Source organism: Molothrus ater, chromosome 6, assembly GCF_012460135.2.
Source record: "Molothrus ater isolate BHLD 08-10-18 breed brown headed cowbird chromosome 6, BPBGC_Mater_1.1, whole genome shotgun sequence".
In the NCBI taxonomy this organism is placed as follows: domain Eukaryota; kingdom Metazoa; phylum Chordata; class Aves; order Passeriformes; family Icteridae; genus Molothrus; species Molothrus ater.
Window position 1 is genome coordinate 59,314,470 of NC_050483.2, and position 21,260 is coordinate 59,335,729.

Below are 21,260 nucleotides of genomic sequence, written 5' to 3' on the forward strand. Positions count from 1 at the left end.
CCTGAGCCCCGTTAGGAGATGAAGTCAGGGGTTAAGGAGGGATCCTGCTCTTCCTCTCCCTCTTCCCAGCCGGTTACAAGGTGGCCACACCCTTCTTTTAGATTCCTAATTTCATTCCTCCCTGTTGTCATCATGTCTGCAGTGCAGGGAGGCTGCAGAGCAGCTCCGGGAGGGGTGGATGACACCCGGTGGGTGGCAGGAGCAGGTGAAGGCAAAATATAAACCCAGCACATCCTTTAAACTTCCCTGAAAAGCCTCAGCTCACCAAACCCACATTTCAGGCTGTCAGGGCTTGATTTTCCTTCTCCCACTGTTAAAGGAAAGAACAAAAGCCTTCAAAGCCTTTTGTCCTCCTCATGCTCCAAAGCCAGGTGAGTCACTCCCTGTGAGCCCAGGGCAGGTGGAGGTGGCTGGCTCAGCCTGGCCCCACAGCCAGCAGCTTTCCACAGCAAAGGACAGAGAACAGGATGAGCCAGGGGCAGGGCCACCCCATCCCTGCCCTTTCCAGCAGCTCCTTGGGGTTGCAGAGCAGAGGTGACCCCATGGGATGGTGGCACCGGCTCTTCTTGCACCAGGTCAGAGATTTGGAATGGTGAGAGCCAGGAGTCCATCTGTGCCCTGAGAAGGGGCAGAGGAACAGCAGCAGCACCAAGAGGGGCACAGGAGGGATGTGGCCAGGGCAAAGGCAGGGCTGCCAGGCTCTGCTGGGCTCCTGGAGCGCGGCCGCTGCTCCCCTGGCTGAGCTGCTCCCCTGGCCAGGGTCCATTCCCAGGCTTCCAAACCATCCACCCTGAGAGGGCTGCAGCAGGAGGCTGAGGTCTGGCTCACAGCACTGCAGGACAGGAAAGGATCCAGGGGAACTCTGCCATGGATGCCACACTCTGTGCTCCCGTTCTCAGCGGGAGGAATCGCCGCTCATCCGACACAGAGCTCTGCAGCTCCCCTGGAAAGCACCAACCCACGGCAGAGGGAGAGGCCAGGGCTGCAGCAGGGCAGGCAAAGCACTGCAAGGAGTCTTCTTGCAAGGAGAAAATTCCATCCAGAGCTGATAGGAAAGCTTCCAGCACATCACAGAGCCAAGGCAACTCCACACTCATCCTGCTGGACCCACACTCCATCCTCGAGCATCCAGGGAACAGGACAGGTGCCCACACAAGAGCCAAGGAGCAGGAGGACCAGAGAGTGCACCTAGCACCAGAATTCCCAAGGAAAGAAGCCTCTGCTGCAGGCAGAAGGAAAAGCTGGAATCTCTGATTGTTACAGCAGGGAGTTCTCCAAGTACTAGAGATTTGGGGGGGTTTTGTTCCTTTGTTAGTAGGAGGAGAGGTTTCCTAGAGAAAGCACATTGCACGTCTGAACTACAGCACAGCACCAAGTTTCTGCCACGTGTTTTACAGCATTTTTTATTTTGGGGCAAAAGTCTTACAAGAGAAAGTCTGGTAAGGCAGATCTAGAATGCACATTTTATTCATGTAAAAAAAAAAAACCCAACCAGACAACATGGGTAAGGTAGACAAGAACTTTTTTTATATTCTGACTATACAATAATATTCCTCTCTTTCTTTTTTTAATCCACTGCCACGCTACTATAATGGATCTGTTCTATAGTCTAAGTTTCAGGTTGTCCAGTTAAGTTGTCTGCAGCTTCTTTAAACAAGTTGACCTTTACCTATTTAGAGTTTCTTCTCAGAAACATTCATATATTATACAGGATATACAGATTTTGAAACAAGACACTTAAAAACACACACACCTATAGCCGCAACACTGGGATAGCTGCATTGTAGGGGTTACCTTGTTCAGCCAGCTGTAGACTCTGTATGTACAATTAGTTTTTATAGTGTTATTTACAGAGATGGACTAAAAGCTCTCTTTTAATCTAAAAGGTAAAGGCTCTTGTGTTTGAGTATGTGCAGTTTCATAGCCCTGTGGAGAAAAACAAAAAAATCACGACAATTATATACACTGTAAACAGCACAAGGCATGAGAATCTCCTCCTCCTCCTCTCCCAAACAATCTCAATCTTGCAGGAAAGTGTTTGTGCACTAATATTCCTCTTCCACCTCTGCTCCAGCCCCTCGGGTTTTCTTGTGGATGGCGCGGTTAAAGCTGTGGCAGGCAGGGACCCAGTGATTGTCATGGAGACCCAGCTTACAGCCAGGGATGCCCTTCTGGGAGCGGTGACAGCACATCCAGTAGCCAGGCCCGTAGGGCAGAGCCTGGCAGTAGGGCTTGGGGTGCCACCTGCACAGGGACACGTCCCCCTTGACGTATTTCTTCTTGCACTGCTTGCAGGGGTCCTCCCGGTAGCGAGGGTCGCGCACCCAGCGCGAGTCAGCCGGCCTGATGTTGTAGTACTCAATGATGAACTTGAAGTAGTAGCAAGTGCATTTTAGGGCAACCAGGCTCCTGGTGGGAAGCAAGCCAAAGATCTTCACGATGATGTGGTGAGGCAAGAAGGCCATGTACTGCTGAGGCTCCAAAAGCTGCTGGATTTTAAACCTGGTCTCCAGAAAGTCATGTGAAACCTGCCGCTTTAGGCAGGAGGCATCAAGTACTTGCAAAGCCCCTTCTGTGGCAGGGACAGAAGGGGCCGATGGCTCTGTAGGGACACTGCTTCTGACACACGATCTACCAGATGCCAGAGCATCCTCATCCTCGTTTTGGGCTACTTCCCCCGGCTTCTCCTGGGGACTCTCCCGCCGTGGCTGTTGCTCGTGAGCAGCAGGCTGCTCACCCTGGAGGAAAAACAGCCTCCCTGGCAGTGAATCCTCACCAGAACCGGAGAGCTTCTCCTTCCTGCACCCTTCCTCTGTCTTGGTGACCGATATACTGATGCACAAGGGCTCCTTCCTAGCAGGATGCTTTGGGAAAATTACAGGCTCTTTCGCCGTACAATCAACAGTCGCGTTCTTGCTCTGCAGGGGATCCGGCGGCAGCCTGGCAGCAGCAGCGGGACACGGGGCCAGCAGAGCCCCGGGGGGCTCAATCCGTGTTTCAGCGTCACTCCTGCCAGCTGTCATGGCCAACACCGCCCGGGCAAGTCCCGCATTCACATTCCCCACGCGGGTATCCAGCCCCGAAGGAAACGGCTGCTGGGCAGAGGCAGCGCCATCCCACAGCTCGGTGTCACCCAGAGGGCCGCAGCGACCTCCGTACCCGGCCTCTGCCACCCCTGCCTGCCCCGTGCCGTCCCCCCGGGGCGGGACCCCCTTCCCCACGTCCCCCACGTCCCCCTCGGCCTGGGTGCCGCTGGCCAGGAGCACCCTGCCCACGTTCCTGCGGAAGCTGTTGTTGCGGGAGAGGCTCCCGGCCTCGCTCTGCCGCCTCAGGCACTCGGACTCCAGCCTGGCCACCATGTCCAGCACGCGCACGGGCTCGCCCTGCGGCTCCGCCTCGCCCGCCCCGCCCGGGGACAAGGGCTCGGGGCTGGGCAGGGTGGCTCTGGGCTGGGAGCTCAGCCTGGTGGCCGTGCAGGTCTTGGCACAGTCCACCAGCAGGGCGCTGGCCCGCTGCTCCAGGAAAGCCACCATCTCTATGACAGACAGCGAGCGGCCCGGGAAGGCGCCCTCGGTGCCATCGCCGCCCGAGTGCACCGAGCAGTGCTCGATGCCGCAGGCAAACGGCTCCGGCTGGGAGCACCTGGAGTTGGCCTCCCTCATTCTTTCCAGTTGGATTTTGGCTTTTTTAAGATCCACCGATTTTTTCCTGCGTTTGGCCGTTCTCCCATCGATGTCCCACGTGCTCTTGATTTTCATGGAGCCCGTGCGGGTGCCGCTGCTGCTGCTGCACTGCTGGGCTGCGAAGAAGGCGATTTTCTCCTTGGTGTTGCCAGGTTTCACCACAGCCCACACATCCAGAGGTCCTTCCCCTTCTTCTCCCTGGTGGATGGTGGCAGACAGGGAGTTCTTCTTGTCCCTTGCACTCGGAGCGTCCGCCGGGCCTTTCCCGTTCATATTGCACATAGTATTTGGATAAATAAACCCCAGAAGCTTTTGAGATGGAGCCACCAGGGAGGGTTTTGGGAAAACGCTCAGTTTGGTGCAGTTGGTGAATTTTTCTCCTTGTGCTGGTCCCTGGTGGCCTCGAAGGGAATCCTGGCTTATTTCTGGGGATCGCTCTTTCTTCTGTAACTTGAGATATGGCTTTAAGTGCATACCAGAAACCCTGGAAAAACAGAGAGGGAAGAAGTTATAGTTGCAAAATATGCCTGTCTGGAATTAGAGAAGGTGGCCCAGAGCAGGCACCAGCCCACACCTCAAGAGGAACCACATGAGAAAGGAAAGGAGCCACCAAGGCTGCAATATCCACCCTTGAAGAACTTCCTGCAGTAAGAGAGAACTTCCCATTAGAGAAATCTGTTTCCAGGCAGTTGCAAGGAGAAACCCTACAGTTTAAGTTGTATCAGTTGTGAAAACATAGCTAGTGGTTCATTCTTGAGCTAGAGCCATCCTTCTGCCTGTTCATTCCTTGATCCAAGGCAAGGCACACACGGGTCACAGGCTTTATCTGGACATCAGCTACCACACACGCTCTTTTCCGTAGATAAAATGTGGTTAAAGCTCAAAAGATATATTAGCAAGAGTAATTATATTAATCAGAGATCCCAAGGGATATCTAATCTCCTCCTATCACCCAAAATCACACAGTGGTTTGGGCTGGAAAAGACCTTAAAGCTCATTTTATTCTACTTCCTTCCATGGGCAGGACACCTTTCACTGTCTCAGGTTGCTCCAAGTCCCATCCAACCCATCCAGGGATGAAGCAGCCACAGCTTCTCTGGGCAATGAAACCTTTCCTTCAGCATATTGATAATGGCAAATTTGGTGACTTTGCCATAAGGGTCCTTACGTTATACATCAATGCCCCCCCAAAGTGACAGCAGCATGACATCCATCTGAGGACACCCCCTCTCAAGGATGGGATTTTACACTCAGGAATTCCAGAGCTGTGAAGAACCCCCTGGATGCTGCTGACAGCATCCAAGACTCCTCTGTCCTGTCACACCTCCACTGTCACCTTCCCTTCAAACTCAGGAACAGCAGAGCCAGGGGAACTGCACACAGGATGCAACCACCAGGAGACTCCAGGCTCTTCTCCCGGGAGCATCTCACAAGCACGTTACAGAACCAACTACAGGTTATGTTTCCATGGTAATCTTTGAGGTGTTGCACTCCAAGGCCTCCACTTCAGGGATGATCTGTGCTCAGGAGTCAAGAGCAGCAGGTTCAAAGCCAGGTTCATCACGAGCTGGCACAGACACAGGCACTGAACATGTTCCCCTTGAGAGCCAACACCAAGAGAGTTGTTTAAGTGTGGCAACTTTGTAGGTTTCTAGCCTAAAACCAACTTTTAACTAAAAACCTCAATTTGTTGATCTATAAAGTCCAACAAATGTATAAGTGATGTTGCCCAAGCAGGGGAAGCCTCCAGGACTAGAAGCAGCTGAAGACTGCTTTCTCTGGTTCCTCCTTCTGGCTCCAGTGACAACAAGGGAGGGCAGGCACAGAGATTTTGGGCAGGTACACCAAGAGGAAGGGCTCAGTTCACCTTTCTACACCTCTTTGGTCCAAGCAGGGCTTTGAAGGCCAGGAAGCAGCTGCTGGAAAGGCAGATGTAGGTTCCTTCCCTCTGGATTTTTTAGGGAGATCATCACCTGGCTCTTGCAACCAGACAATGCCAAAACCACCTGCATTTCACCCAGAGACTGTGGGGTAAGAGCTCCCAGTGCTGCAGACACACCCACCCACCCCTGGGTTAATTCTCTGCCTGTGTGCCAATTCCAGCTCCTTGGAATTGGGTCACCTCCCAGTTTAGTCTCCTCTGCAAAATGCAACTGAGCTACTTTGTTTGCCTCCTCAGTCGGATGCTAAAAACTAAAATAATCTCATAAAAATAGAACTTCAGGGCGTTGAAATAGATGCATGGAGAGAAAAATGGGAAAATGAGGCTGCTGGAGTTTGCTTTGGCCTCATTTTTCACAGGGGCTGCCTCACTCTGGTTGTACTTCACAGTGAAGCAGGGTCAGGCCACTGAGGTGACCTGGCCAAAGCCCAGCCCAGAAGAGCAGCAGGTGAAGCACTGCAGCAAAGTGCTGCAGAGAGCAGTGCCTGCAGCCTTCCCCTCCCTTCCCTTCCAGAAGGACATTTCCCAGACTAGGGAGGGAAAGGCTCCAGTGGCTGCTCGCCACCGTACCCTGGGGAGAAGAGGTGAATACAATTAAAACACGACTTTGCATGCTGAAATCTCCTGAGCCAGGAGCAGAAGATCAAATTTCATTCACGAGCTTTGTGCCAAGGTGTTTGAAAGATGAGCTGAGCTTGTTTTTAAAAGGCTTTCTTCAAGCAGTTTTCAGGAATCCAGCAGGACAATCAGCTCAACACCCTTCATTAAGAGAAGCTGCAAATGGAGGTGAGAGCAGGAATTATGTGAATAAAACCAGAACCAAACTGGTTACTCCAACAGGCTCAGGGGACATGTTCAGCCAGCAGAGTTGGTTCAGTTGCTCCCAGCTATTTCTGCTCCATGGAGAAAGACAAAGAGTAAAGTTCTGCCTCACCTACTACAGATTTCTTGTTTAAGGTTATATTTCCTATGTTTCAGTTAGTCCCTGGCTAAGCCAACAATACCATTTAAGGTTGAAAAGTTATAATTTACATAACAAAATTATGCCTTAGTCAGAAGTTTTACTGCCAGAATAATTGCCTCATTTGAATTCAGCATTCAGTTCATTGCACATGTTTTAATGGATCTGGATTTAAAGAAAACCTTCATCTAATAACTTCAGACAGCTATAAAGAGCTCTGCAAACTCCATGAGACCAGCTGCCACCTGCCTCAGAGTTTTCCAGCAGCAGGGAAGAGAACTTTCATTTCAAAAGCCATTTTAGCAATGAGCCTTACCTGAAAGTGTCACTTGGAAAAAACGAGCCCCCACCTCACATGCCCTTTGCTGTGGACATTGAGAATGAACTTTCAGGCAATCACAGCCTCTTCCCTGCACATCAGCAGCACATTTCATCTCTAGCTCCTACAATTAGAACAAGGCTTCCCAGCAGAAATTGCTTTGAAGATGAACCAGAGCCCAGTCCCCACCCACAGACTCCCCCGTTTCTCAGTGCTGGCAAGCACAGAGCTGTGGCAGCTGCAGGTAAGCTTTTAAATATTTAAAACCACCAAAAATAGTTGTTAAAAGGTGAAGTCACATATTCCCTATGACACTTCATTCCAGAATAATTCTGTTTGCTTTCCTCCACCCTTTAAGTTATCAAGCTCTCTAATTTTATCTTTAGAGACAACGACTCTTCAGAAGTCCACGGGAGCAAACATAAAAGGTTTTCAATCCCAAATGTGTGGTTTTAAATTGCTGATAAGAGAGAATTCTGCCAGGAATGATCAGCACTGAAACAACGAGCAGTGCTGCCTTTACACTGTTATTCCATCCTTAAGCTGATGAAATAAAGGGGCCAGTTTTTCTATTTCTAATCAGCCATGTCTGAAAAACAGGATACTTGCACTGCTGGAATGAGACTGCTGTTTTTGTAAGTCCTAACTACAGCTTGTTTCCACTGCAGTTTTATCAAGCTGGTTACTACACATTGTTGATACAGAAATCTATTCCTTTATATGAGCTCAGATACTCACACACCCCTCCTCTCCCCACCCGAGGGAAGACCCACAACCCACTGGTGGTTCCCCATCCCTGGAAGTGTCCAAATCCAGGCTGGATGAGGCTTGGAGCAACCTGGTCTAGTGGGAAATGTCCCTGCCCATGGCAATGGGTTGGAATGAGATGGGGTTTAAGGTCTTTTCCAATCCAAATCATTCCATGATTCTATTTGCCAAGCTGGCCAGACCCTTCCAGCATCCTTTTGTGTTTATGTATGTTCTAAATCACAGCAGCCTAAAACAATAATACATTTGCTTTAGTGGAAACTCCAGAGTTGGAGGCAAAACTGTTAGAAAAGACTCAGTTTTCACAACTCCTTTCTAAGGCCCACAGAGAACCTTAATTCCCCTTGCAGCTCCCAGCTCAGGGGCTCTGATGATGCCCTGTGAAGCCAAAAGATTTCCTCTGGCCAGCAAGAACAGCCAGGACAAAAAAGCCTGATCTTTACAAACAGCATATTCACACTGCAAGTTTTCTGGGCAAAGCACTGGAAGGTTTTATTAGGGGGAAAATTTCCATCAAAACCCCCAAGTTTCCTATGGATTTCTCCTTGTAAACACCAACTCCAGTCGAAAAAAGCTCCTCACGTTGCTGACTGCACACCCAGTGCCAACTACAACTCTGAAAAACCCCTCAGGACATACTAACACAAGGCAGAAGCCAAAAAAAAAAATAAAAAAGGAAAAAAATCAACAACAATAAAAACCCCATACCTCTGGCAAAGCATTCCTCTTCCCTGGCATCCCAGCTCTCTGTCCATGGAGTTTTCCTCCTCCATAAAGGACACTGACAATTAGCAAGGACTGAGCACTGAGTGGGAGTTAACCACAGTCAACCACTTGTTATTTCTGGAAGGGCCTGGTGGGTCCTTTGGGCTCCATCTCCAGTACCATTTCCATCCCCTTTGCACTGCCAGGGCAAGGCAAAGCAGACAGAGAGCTGCTTCAAAGGCATTCCAGGGATTCTGCTGGGGAAAGTCCCACCATGGAAGGCTCTCTGCATCATGGAGTTTGTTCTGGAGCATGGCAAGGGTCCAAGCTCACAGAAAGGAGGGCTGGGAAGCTCCAGAGCAGGGGTGGGTTTGACTCTGGCAGCTGTGGAAGCATCTGATTTCCTGAAAACCCACTCCCCTTGGAGCAGCAACTGCTCCTGACCCAGCTCCCAACACCTCCAAAATGCCTCTTGCAGCAAAGGGAGAGCCAGCAAGGATTAGAGAGGGATTTGAAGGCAAACAGAAGGCATGTGGCTGCTGAAGGAGAGCTCTCTGCTCCAGTGGCCAGCCTGGGGCAAGTGGGAGAATGCCAAAACCATGGGGCAGAGCTGGCCCAGCAGAGCTGAGGAGCCAAATGCACTGTAAGAACCCAACTCCTAAAGCTGGGTCCCTCCCCAGCTGCTTCACCTGCATCAGGTGCTCAGATAAGCTGATTTTGGGGGAGACAACACCCAAACACAGCTGCAGCCAGCACAGCCAGCAAATCCACCCCACAAAGCCCAGCATCTGCAGCACACAGAGGTTCTGGGTGACAGAATGCACCCCCAAGCCCAACACAGACCACTCCACTTTGAGGGCTCCCACCCATCAATGTTTTGAACTTGTTTTACACTAAACACACACCCACCCTTCAGTAAAGCACAGTGGCCTTGGCTACTTCCTACATTTTGTACAGGAAGAAGTGCCACAGCTTTGCCAGGCCTTTGAATAAAAGCACTCACCATGAAGGGAGAGATGCAGCAGCCATTCTGTGCTGAGCCTCAGGAAGCTCAAAGCCCTGCTTCCCAACCACACCAGACATGGCAAAGCAAAAGGGAATAAAATAAACTGAAAGATTTGGAATTCGAGGTTATCAGCTGCTCCAGAAATGTGCAGCTCAGATCTGATGGGATGGCACAGGATGAGGGGAAATCAGAGGGACAGCAAGACAAAAACTGCTGCTTTTATAGGGCTTCTGCTGAAAGGTAAGTGCCAGGTGTCCTTCTGGAAGTGTTTTACATTTATTAATTTGTTTCCTGATTTATAGAGTGCAAGAGGACCTTTCTTCATATCACAGAGCAAGAAATTCCTTGTGTTAACCAAGCACCACAGAGTGATGCTATTTATAGCCTTCATTGTTGTGCATATGCAATGAGAACACATCAAAGGTTGCAGAAATTAACCTTGGACCACACGATCGTAACAGACTCAGCATTCAAAATAAAAACAAGCAAAAGTAGAGTTGAAGGCAGGTTGCCCTTTTGAAACTCAAGACTGAAAGAAAGTGGTTGATGAATTCAGCTGTGCTGGGGAGGATTTCACTGCACACTGCATTCTCCAGGAGTCAGGAGGTGTTTTTGTTATTAAGAACACATCCCAAACTAAAGATTCAAAGCAACTCCAACTGGATGTGATCCTTTTTTGTGAAAGATAGCACAAGCAGACACAGGTTTCAGGTCACATCACTTGGAAACTTCTATCTTAGAGACCAAAAAGTCCAGGAATAAACATGAGAACTGGTGCAGTGTTAAGTCACTGCAGAGATATTTAACAACAAAGAAATATGAAAGGTTTTTTTTCAGTTTGTGAGAGAAAAGAGAAACAGGGTTGCAAGCAAGGGCAGGGCAGAGATCAAGAGTACAAGACAAAATCCCAAATTTGACTTTGCACCATTTTTAAAGAGGAGAGGTAAGGGTGATGATGAGGGCAAAAGCCCAGGCGTTAATCTGAACGAGAGCATTGGCAGGAGGAGGATTAGAGAGCTTCATAAAAATTGTGAGGATTGGCTCATCCCAGTGTTAGAATCCAAACCAGATAGGCTCATGCACTGCAGGCCAAGAAACAGGATTTATAAACCTCTTGAAAGGCAACAATGGGAGATAATAAACATGTGGCACATTGGAGGGGGCACTGCAGGGGAGAAAGAGAAGGAGAATGATCACAGCCTCTCCAGGGCTCCTATTCTGACTCCAATATAAAGGTGCTTTGCAAGCAAAGAGGATTAATGTGACACAGAGAAAAAGGGGGAAGAGGGAATAGTTAGATATGCCAGACTAACCTCAAGGTTCTCAAAAAAAAGCCATCTTTTTAGAGCAATCTACTATATCTCCCTCACATGGACTTCAGAGAGCACAAAGAGATTTACTGGTTAAGACAGATTGGCAGAGGAATGGGAAAACAGACAAAGGAGCTGGCTTAGCAGGAGACAGCTCCAGGTGATGCTGAATAAGAAAATACCAGCCTGGAAACCAAAGACATGCCTCAAGAATCAGCCCTGGGAACATCTGACTTTGTCAAAAATGACCTCAGCACTAATTCTGCACCCACAGAAACAGAGGCAGTTCCAAAACAGCAGAGACACAAAGCTCCAAGTAACAGAAACTGAGGAGGGTTTTGAAATGCAGGCAGTGATGATCAGCAGGAGGAACACTAACAAGTGTTGTTAGTAACTGAGGTGAACTGGCCACCACAGAGACATCCATGAAGGTGATGAAGAAGCCCTCCAGGCAGAGCAGCCCCAGAGCACAGCACACACTTTTAGCCAGGACTGAGAATATTCTGTGAGGGGCATCACACTGAGAACAGCAGCAACTGCTACTCAGGAAGCTACTAAAGAACACTTGGGTCACTTAGCAAAACCACAGGTGAGGGTTACAACCCCCTCTTACAGAATGCAGAAGAAGAGTTAAACCACTGAAAATGAGCAGCAGTCCTTAGGCAGAAGGCAAATAAAGGAACAGAAACTCAAGTGAGTCTATAAACTGTCATGAATGTTCAGCCTGGGAATGAAAAGAAGGTTCCTAATTGCACAGCAAGATCTGTCATCTTCAGTAATGGCTTGATCTACAGGAGGAGAGAAGAAAAGATGCAAGAAAATATGTAAATGTTTTAGGCTGGACTAAGTTCACAAAAGGGATTATGAGATCCTGCTTGGGAAAGCAAGGAGCTGGGTGACCCAGGAAGTCTTTTCCAGCACTAAATTACCATGAGACTAACATAGCAAGTATATGCTGTCTACACAACCACAAAGAACAAAGGTTAAAAGTTTGCTTTAAACCCACACAGCCTTTGGAAACCAAAAAACTGGCGCTCTTCCTCCAGACTGAGGAAGTTTAAGAGCCTTGGTTTCAGAAAAAGAATTACAAAAAAAAAACCCACATTTATTTTGAAGTAGTTTGAACTCCAACAAACTGGCATGTCCTTGCATTTGCATGAGGACAAGTTGTTCTGCATGGTGTTCCTATAAGGAGACACAGTGAGAGGCGTTCACTTAATTGTCACATAAGCACAAGTGCTTGAAATCAATCGTGCATTTCTCCTTAATAAGAGACACAGGAGAGTGAGCAATGCAAAATGTGAGCTTAAACTAATCTAATTACTTAGTCCATAGTAAGACAAACCACAACAATGACTGCCAGCATTTCCACTTGCTTTAAGCTGCCTGCATGTTTTAAAGCCTACTCTGATGAGCCTTTCACCAATTAAGTTTTACTTCAAAGTCATGTTTCCCAAACTAATTTACAGCTGTTGCTAGAAAACCCAAGGATTTCTGCAAGTACACTACCAGCTGCAGTGAATCTGTAGTTGTCATGATCAAATAAAAACGTCAAAGAACATTTCTGCCCTTAAGCCATTACAACTTAAACACCACCTGAAAGTCAGAATTCTGAGCAAACATTTGAGTGACAGCACAAGACAATGGGAGAGGACAAGGACAAGGCTAAAAGCGGTGCTGAAGCCTGAGCTGCAGGCAGAGCAGGCGCTGTGTTCGTACCGTTTGACCTGGTGGAAGGTGGAGGATGTGGAAGTCAGCGGTTCCCTGTGGAGGCCAGCTCTGCAGGAACTCTTCATGGTAACGACCTCTGCAGCTAAGGCACGTCCTCGTCACAGCCAGTCCATCCTGGGCTACACCCCAGGCTCCCCCATCAGCTCTGCCTGCCCCACACTCAGCTTCACCGTGTCTCTGCCACCTAAAAACTGAACAACAGAGAGCTACATGAGGAGATGACGAGAGCAGATGATCAGATTTTCCCATGAGAGAGAATAGATATAAATATAAATATATACAAACACAAACATGCTATGCATGCATAGATAGAAAAGATACATATTCAGATTTAAAACAACTTAACATCATCATGCCAAGTGTTGCAGCTGGAGTTCCTGAACACCACCAAACACAAATGAACACTCCCCACCACAGCCTGTCTGCACACACAGCAGTTTTTTCACCTTTTATCCAACTGCAGCTCTACCTTGGCACCTCCCACGGAACACGCTGTCTTCCCAGCTCCATGTAAACAGGACGCACAAGATCTCTCTGCTTGTTAGCACCACATCAGGCTTTGGAGGGAAGTAGCTGCTAGCAGTGAGATTTGAGGCTGCCAGGAGTTACGTTAGCGCTCTAATCAAAATAACGTGGTGGATTTTATAAAAGGACAGAAAACATGTCACCAGGCAGCCTCCAAGTCTTGTGAAAACTGCCCTGTCTTTGCATCACATGCAGATAAGGCAGATTACACCAGAACAAAGCTGTTCTGCAGTATCTCTTGTTCTCCCTGGGCTGCTGCCTTCTCCACCTTGTCCTTGGAGCAGACACCCTTACCGGCGCTTTAACGCACTTTGATGGAGAAAGAACAACAACCTTCAAGCTGGAACATTAAAGGGAAGAGTGACACAGCAAAAGAGCCCTGGAAAACCTCAAATACTCCAGCCTGAGCTGCCAGCAGATTGTTTTAGAGACCGTTTGCTTCCTCTCTAGAGGACTGTGCACAATGATGCCGTAATAAAGGAATGCCATTTGAGGATGCTAACTATGGAGCTGTGTCCCCAGGGGAGCTGTGATTTAGTGCAGCAGGTTGTTCTCTCCTTTTCAGCAGCTCTGCCCAGCGTTCCTACTGCTGTCCTAGCCCTGCTTTTGCAGAGATTGAGCCTCTCACATCACCCCCTACCCAATGCCTCCCACACAGAAGAGCCCCCACTACGCCCCGCCCAGCACTGCTTCACCGGTGTGGTTCACAATCAATGCTCCCACTAAACACTCCTGGCCTGGAAAACCTGCTCTTGGTAGCCACACTTGCCAGGAAAATGATGAAGGATGAACCTTCCAGGCAGGAAAAACAGAAGCTGGTTTAGATCCACCTGACTTGATGTCTGCTACAGCAATTCCACGCTTCGTTTAATGATGGCGAATAAGAGGTTAAGAGTTTGCCTACATTTGAGTAGCAGGAGCCTAAAATAATATATAAAATATTATATAAACACATTCCAGTCTTCACGAAGAAATCTCTGCTGAGCTCTACACAAGGCTAAGAAAGGTGTGGGGTGGAGGAGATGGAGGCAGAGCAGGAGGAGGAGAACATGTCCCCTGGTCTCCCTGAATCCCTGGAGCAGGAATGAGGCTGCCACAATCAGCAACAGCAGAAATTGAAGCTTTGTAGTTAAACAGCATTTTCATCAGACTACCCAGAGTCTCTGACAAGGACCTACCTCTATGAGTGAAACCTAGGCACAAAACCAGGTGTTTCTGATGTTCTCATGCTGTAAAGATACACATTCACAAGCAGTAATTCACAGAGAAGTAAAAAGCATATGCCCGGTGCTTTAGGAAACTCAAACACAAAATCGTTACTTTCCCATGAACCATCACTAAAAGGCACTGAAATTCTGACTTTTCTCCAAGCTTTTGTCTGGCTCTCCTTCTGGCTTTACTAACACTAGCATTTCAAACTCAGCAGGAACTGTATCACAGAAGCATGATGATATCCACACCCAAATAAACGCAACCACACCATTTCAAGAATGCCACTCACTTTTCCAACAGCTTACACCCTCTCATGGATCCCTGGTCAAGAATACCACATGTTTTGTCCTAGCCCTACTCCTCTGGAGATCAATTGAGAAGTAAAAGATAAAAAGCCAGACAAAGAATTGAAACTCAAAGATAGCTTTTTGCAGTAAAGAGCTCGAGAAGCAAAACCATCAAGAGAATTGGTTCAGGTCAGGAGTAGCCAGAACCCTGATCCAAGCACAGGCATTGTATGGTGGGATTTCATGAGTTTAGGGAGGGACCAGCAACTACTAGAGGGAAGCAAAAGCTGACAAAATAGACACAGCCAAGTTCAGATGGGCACTGCAGCACAGACCCAACCACAGCTCCATACAAAGCATGCTTTTTCCCCCCCTCTGTAGCTGCTGGGCTATAGAAAAGAGCTGAAATAGACTATTAATGCCAGCAAGCTCCTGACAAATTCCTACTGTGTGAAGAGTAAAAAGCTGTGCTTGTGAATTAAAAAAAAAAAAGGAAAAGAGAAAAAAAAACCCCAGCATTTAATCTAGCAGATATACTTACTGCCTTTTAACTACCACTGTTTCTGTACCAAGGCTGATCCTTAGCAGAAGGAGCTGCAGCCGATTTAAGTTTTGCACAGAGTCAGGTACAGCCCAAAAAACTGCAATACAGATGCACAGAGAAACAGAACAGAAGAGGAAGTTAAAAGCCTAATCGTGTTCTTCTCCCTCTCTGAAACCACCCCCAAACATATGCCTTTCTGCACAAGATGTGGGAAGGACTCTGCTTTTGGCAGCAGAAAGCAACACATCCTCTCAGCCGCGGACCGAGCTCAGGGAACGGGCCCACAAAATTCCCTCTCTTATCACCAGGTTTGAGCACTGCTGCAGCCTAGAAAAACAAATGTATCAACCCAACCAGGCTGCAGTCAAGGTCTCCCCATCTGTGTAGCAATTCACCACAGCTTTTGATATTTTGATTAGTGCAAGTGTGTTTTAGCTGTAGCAACAGTAACTGATCAACAAACCAGTTCAAAGGGTGGGCACATCCTCTCAGAAAATTTACTTTCTTGAAAGGAGGCCGTGGCCTCGGGGCTGGATCTGAGCAACAATCGCCCTGTGGGTAAAAACACGTGTAAAAACACATTTGACCACCCCACTTCCATGCAGGGCAAGCTTTGGGATGTTACTCTGGATCAGCTGGGCAAAGAGCATCAGCACACTCAGGATGCAGAAGGAAGCAGCAGCAAGTGATTCAGAGCAGAACCCAGAGGAGTTAATAACAAAAACAGTCATTAGGGTGGGAAAAGTCAGTGCTGAGGCTTTATAATAAGATAAGGGTATTTGTTTTCTTGCAAGAACCAGGTTCCATGTCCATTCTCCCACCATGGAGCTCAATTTTAGGTTATTATTGTATGATCCTTGTCTCCAAAAGAGACAAGGATCACCGGACATGCAATTCTGCCATCCCCCAGCCAAGTCATCCTTCCTCAAGCATCCCTCAGGACACCTCTAACAGCACCAGATTCTCCTAAGTAACAGGCTTTGGCACAAAGTCTTTCCCCATCCCAACACTCCCACTGGGAAGGATCCACATCAGCTCCCAGGCCAGGTCTGACAGGAGGAGAGTGACACACCAGGTCCTCAGCCTCTCACACCCCTAACCAATTCTTTTAACCATTCTTCAGGTAATATCTACATATTTAAAACACCTAAAGAACTGCCTTTTAACCCCAAAGGAGCCATCACAGGCATCATGTGCCTTGTGAAGCCTTGTGTGCTCGGCTTCCCCTCTGTTTGATGGTCCATCAGATCTGGTATTATTTTATCTAAAGAAATGAAACTGCCACAGGGGCTCCAGCTGGAATTAATGTGGGGGAGTTTCCTGTGTCTTCTCCCACACCAAAACCAGCTGATGGCACTTCTGCCAAGCACCAGGAACCAGAGCTGGCAAAGCAGCAGGACCTGGTTACCATTGCCCTGTGCTCATTTCCCCACCAAATTCACTCCAGCCTTTCCTTCCCAAAGCTCCTCCAAGCTCCCATCCTTGGATCCCACCAGACAGAGCAGCAATTTAAATGAAAACTGAAGATTCCCATGTAAGCAGAATGAGCAGAGGCCAGGAAGACAATGAGGGCTCTGGAGCACCTCTCTTGTGAGGAGAGACTCCAGGAGCTGGGCCTGTTCAGTCTTTCACACCTTCACTTGTCTGATTTCTCACCTGAAGCCTCCCAAGGAGGTGGACCAGGACAGAATTAACCCAAATTGCTCCCTGAACCCACTTACCCCTGACCTGGCAGGAACTCACAAAGCCCAGCAGGACAAGGTTCTCAGAACTCAGATTGCACTCAGCCTTCTCCAATCCACACCTGGAATCATGCTGGAAAATGTGTCTGCTACAAGGTGGGTTTTAGGTCCTTTCAGTGGAAAGGAACACTTCTGAATGCACAGTGGGCAAAGTGCAGAGTGTTTCAGAAGCAGGGAATGAGCATGCAGGGCTCCAAGGCAACATTTGACTCCTCACTGCTGTCAAACAGCTCTACTTGCTGTACTGATAAGCATGTGAAATGCTTATTCCAGTGAAGCACTACAGGGAGAACCTGTTTTACTTCCAGGATCACGTCAAGAAAGAATGAAAGGCTCCACACTTGTGGCTCACACGCTTCCTCACTAGGTGGGGTAAGAGTTGGAAGGACTAAGTTGTCCCCTCAAAAGGAAAATCTCAGAAGGGAAAAAGAAAACAAAGACAAGCTCTGCTGCACCCTCTTAGCTCTGCATGAGTATTGGGAAAAATAATATTACAAATGTTTCCCTTGTTTGACTATTCCTGAAAGGCTTCAGCTGCCTTGCACAATTTGGGTAAGGACATCACTCACTGCTCAGCTGGGAAGAAGTTAAGAACTGGCTCATTAGATTTGTTCTGCTTGATCCAAGAGGAAAACAAAACCAGTAAATCCCTCACTGGGCAGTGCTGCTGCAGCTCTGGTGACAAACACACGGGGCTCACACATCATTCTGCTTTCTAGAAAGCTGCCTTGGCACCCCTTGGCACTGTCACGTGCCCTGAATGACAAAGTGGGGGTGGCAGAGTCCCTGTGAGCGTGGCTGTGGCTGCTGCACCCTCAGCTCACGGGGCACAGGGCAAAAATCCTCCCTCAACACCCCCACATGACCCACGAGCCACATCTGAATTATTCAGCCTCTAAAAGTCCATCTGTTTTGCCATGCAGATCGTGAATTCATGAAAGCTCAGCTGAAAGGCCACTTTCTTGGGGCGAGAGCAAGGAGAAAGCTTCCAGAAGCCTTCCTATTATAGAAGCAATAGAGCTGGTTCCAAATATAGTAGAGCAGCACTCCCAGAGCCCTGGAGACGTGGTGCCCTGGTTTTGTGAGGCTGAGGGCTCGCTGGATTGCTCCTGCACATGCAAAGATGGCTAGAAAGGGCTGCAAGATGCAGAACTGACGTGAAAAGGGAGTTTCAGGACAAACACCAGAGGCAGAAACCCAGACTGCCTCTATGAAAGATCAGCCTGAACACCAGGACAGAGCCAACCTGTCCCACTTTAGAGAAAGCCAGTCAAAACCAGCAAGAAGAATCCCATCTTTTTCAAGAACATAATATAAGCTTGCTTAAAAAAAATCATTATTATTATTATTGTTATTATAACCCCAACAATCATTTCATCACCCTGTTTTGCCTGTGGTAGCAGGGATCCAGGCTGGAGAGGTGCACTTGACTCACTTTGGCATGCAGAGGGTGGATTTGTTTTTGTTGTGACAGCTCATAAAGTGACCATCACATGCCCTGCCCGACAGAAATTCCTCACCAGTTCACCAGGAACAGTTTGTTAGTGACCCATTTTAATTCTTCAAGTTTCCTTCTCCTGTTTCAGGGCAGATTTTGTAACACAACAGAAATAAACTCAGTTGCAAAAGTGTATCTTTGTGTATCTCTGCATCTGTGTACTCCAGCATAGGACTGGACTTTTGATTGGTGAATGGTAACAAAGTAAAATGTCACCAGGACAGCAAAAATCTCCTCCAGGACACTACACAGGGAAGAAGGCCCCCTGCACCATGGCACAAAAGGCACAGGAATAATTGATCCTGCACATCTCTCCATGGGGTATGAAATGGTTTCTAAAACATCAGAAAAAACCTAAAGCTGCCTTCTAAATATCCATCAGATAAATACAGTTCCTTCTTTAGAACTCTGCTAACAAGGAAAACCCCACACAGGTGACTCAATGTTAAGCACTAATTTCATCAGCTTTAAAACTCAATTCACTGAACAAAATATGGCTTTACCAGGTTTCAGTGGCTCTCACTTGGTTTGAACCAGCCCTTGGGTTGCCAATTCTCCTTTCTGAGACCACCCCATATTCCCTGATCACAGGTCCAGACCTACACAGTGTAGCAGAACACGGGGTAATTCATTTTTATTTATTTATGTGGAATTTTACCCTTTAACCAAAAGATTATTACGTGCATTTCTCTGTCCTATACCACTGTGGATGCTTTTTCAGCAGAGACAGAGGCACAAAAGACGCCCCCAAAAAACCCCAAGCAAACCAAACCAACACAGACACACAAAAGACTCAAAGCAGAACAATGCAGTTTCCTCCATATGGATTCATTCCAGTCCACTGCAGGGCTGAGAAGTTCCAAAATCCATTAGGCATCTCTAAAGTGTCCAGGTTTTTCCTAAGGGTCTCCAAATCCAAATTCAGCAAACCTTACTCAGCAGCACAAACACTAGGTTAAATATAATAGTACCCAAAAAAAGAGCTTTAAAAGTAACTGTGCCATTACTTGCAAATATTTGGATAGGCTGGATAAGGCCTTAAGCAACCTGGTCTAGTGGGAGAAGTTCCTGCACATGGCAGGAGGTTGGCAGGAGATGATCTTTAAGGTCCCTTCCAACCCTTTAACAGTCTATGATTCCATGATTTCTGTCACTCAAAATGCCCAAGTTTTTCCTATCATATTCCTGAATCCACTCTTATTCTCACATAAAAGCATTTTCCGCTATTTTTAGTATCAATGTCTCATGAATTGTCACAAAACCTTCAATCTTTTCAAGCTTTTGTCTAAAGTAGGCCACTGCTGGTGCCCCAATGTCACACTTTCACACAGAACCATCTTCCACCTTGCAAGGACAGTGCAAAAATGCTGAGCTCAGAAATCCCCAATGTATAGGTCAGCAGTTTACAAAAAAGTCTGCTCTGCACTTAGGGAAAGAGCTATCCAAGTATCCCCAACTTCAGGACAGATTTCATGCAGAAACAAGTTCAAACTATTTTTCACATTTTGGAACAAAAAGTGCCTCACTGCATCTGCAAACTTCCACCAGAACAGATTCCTTAGGAACTAAAAACAACTCACCCACCCACAAGCAAACAGGACACACCACTGCCCACACCCTCTGAATAAGTCTGGGATTCACTGGGCTTTCCAGCTGTGTCTTAAAAACAAAGCATAAAAGTTCCTAAAGAACACATTACAATCTAAGACAAAAAAAAATTAAAAAAAAGAAAATTTAAAAAAATAAATAAAACCACTAATTAATGTCAGGTTCTAAAAGAGCTTCTACTGCAGGAGGTCAGGGCTACCCAAGGCTCTTTCCAGCCTGCTCCTCATGTCCCACCACAGGTACCACTGAGGAAACACTTCAGAAAGGGTGAAAAACACTGACAGAGATAAAATGAGGAAAAACCCCACCAAGGCCAGGGAAGGATAAGGGATGTTCCATGGCAGAGCAGGTCATGCCCCACAGTGAAACTGGGGAGAGAAGGTGTTGGTTTTATGCTTGTTTCTTACTATTATTTTACTATTCTAGCCATCAATAAATGTTATTTTTCTGTTTTGTCCACAACAGTAATCAGTAATCTCATGAACTTTATCTTGGCCTTTAAGCTCTCTTGGCAGTGCTTCTGTGACATCTCCAACTCCAGTCCCTGGCAGGCAACAACCTCCTGTGGCCAAGCTGTCTGTCAGGTGGATGTGTCTGTCCCTGCAGCAGGAGCCACCCACTACAATCACTCACAGCTTGTTATTAATGTCAGGTCTCAGGAGGGACAGGAATATTCCTCCCTCTATGGAGAGTGGCCACTTCCCAGTGTCCCTCTTTTATTCACTTCTGACTTCTTGTGAGAGGTGCTGCAGACCCCACTGGGATCCCTGGAATTCAGATTTCTGAGTCTCTGAGCTCTCTAAAACATCCCATTTACCAGAACTCTTGAGAAGTTCAGGTTGGAAGGGACCTCAAATCCACCCAGTTTCAACTCTGGTCAAGGGCAGGGACACCTTCCACTATCCCAGGTTGCTCCAAGCCCATCCAACCTGGCCTTGGACATTTCCAAGGATGGGCAGGCACAGCTACTCTGGGCACCCTGGGGGGGAGAATCACATCCCTTGACTGCTGCCCACTCCTGTTTTGAAGCAGCCCTGACTCAGCTGTCCCTCTGGGCTGTGAGCACACACAGCTCCCAGCCCTCTCTTCATCCACCACAACTCCCAAGTCCTCCTCTGCAGGGCTGTCCTCAGTGACTTCTCTCAGTCTGTACTCACACCTGGCACTGCCCTGACCCAGAAGCAGCACCTTGCACCTGGACTTGAACTTGATGAGGTTCCTCAGCAGCACCTTGCACCTGGACTTGAACTTGATGAGGTTCCTCAGCAGCACCTTGCACCTGGACTTGAACTTGATGAGGTTCCTCATTCCCATGAAGGCCACCCAACCTTCTCACATTCTCATACAACTCCTGGACATGGTGACACAGCTCCTCAGTGAATGAGGACACAGCTTCTGGAGAGGTGTGAGGGCTTCTCC

The 21,260-nt window shown here is 47.8% G+C and overlaps 1 protein-coding gene across 7 annotated transcripts in view; it reads right to left on the bottom strand.

Annotated features, from left to right (window-relative positions):
- Positions 1-1,387: 1,387 nt before the first annotated feature.
- The window catches only part of FBXO34 (F-box protein 34), a 39,348-nt gene continuing 19,475 nt past the window's right edge, over positions 1,388-21,260 (bottom strand). Inside the window, exons 3-7 of one of the 7 annotated variants that reach the window (XM_036385147.2) lie at positions 14,991-15,090; positions 14,129-14,179; positions 12,872-13,043; positions 12,414-12,616; positions 1,388-4,167 (exon numbers count right to left, since the gene is read on the bottom strand). In XM_036385147.2, coding sequence (XP_036241040.1) covers positions 2,046-4,167; positions 12,414-12,490 — 2,199 coding nt within the window. In that variant the 5' untranslated portion in view covers positions 12,491-12,616; positions 12,872-13,043; positions 14,129-14,179; positions 14,991-15,090 and the 3' untranslated portion in view covers positions 1,388-2,045. Of the gene's footprint in view, positions 4,168-12,413; positions 12,617-12,871; positions 15,091-21,260 lie in introns of all 7 variants that reach the window. The other 6 variants (XM_036385146.2, XM_036385143.2, XM_054515195.1 and 3 more) reach the window with 6 other exon arrangements.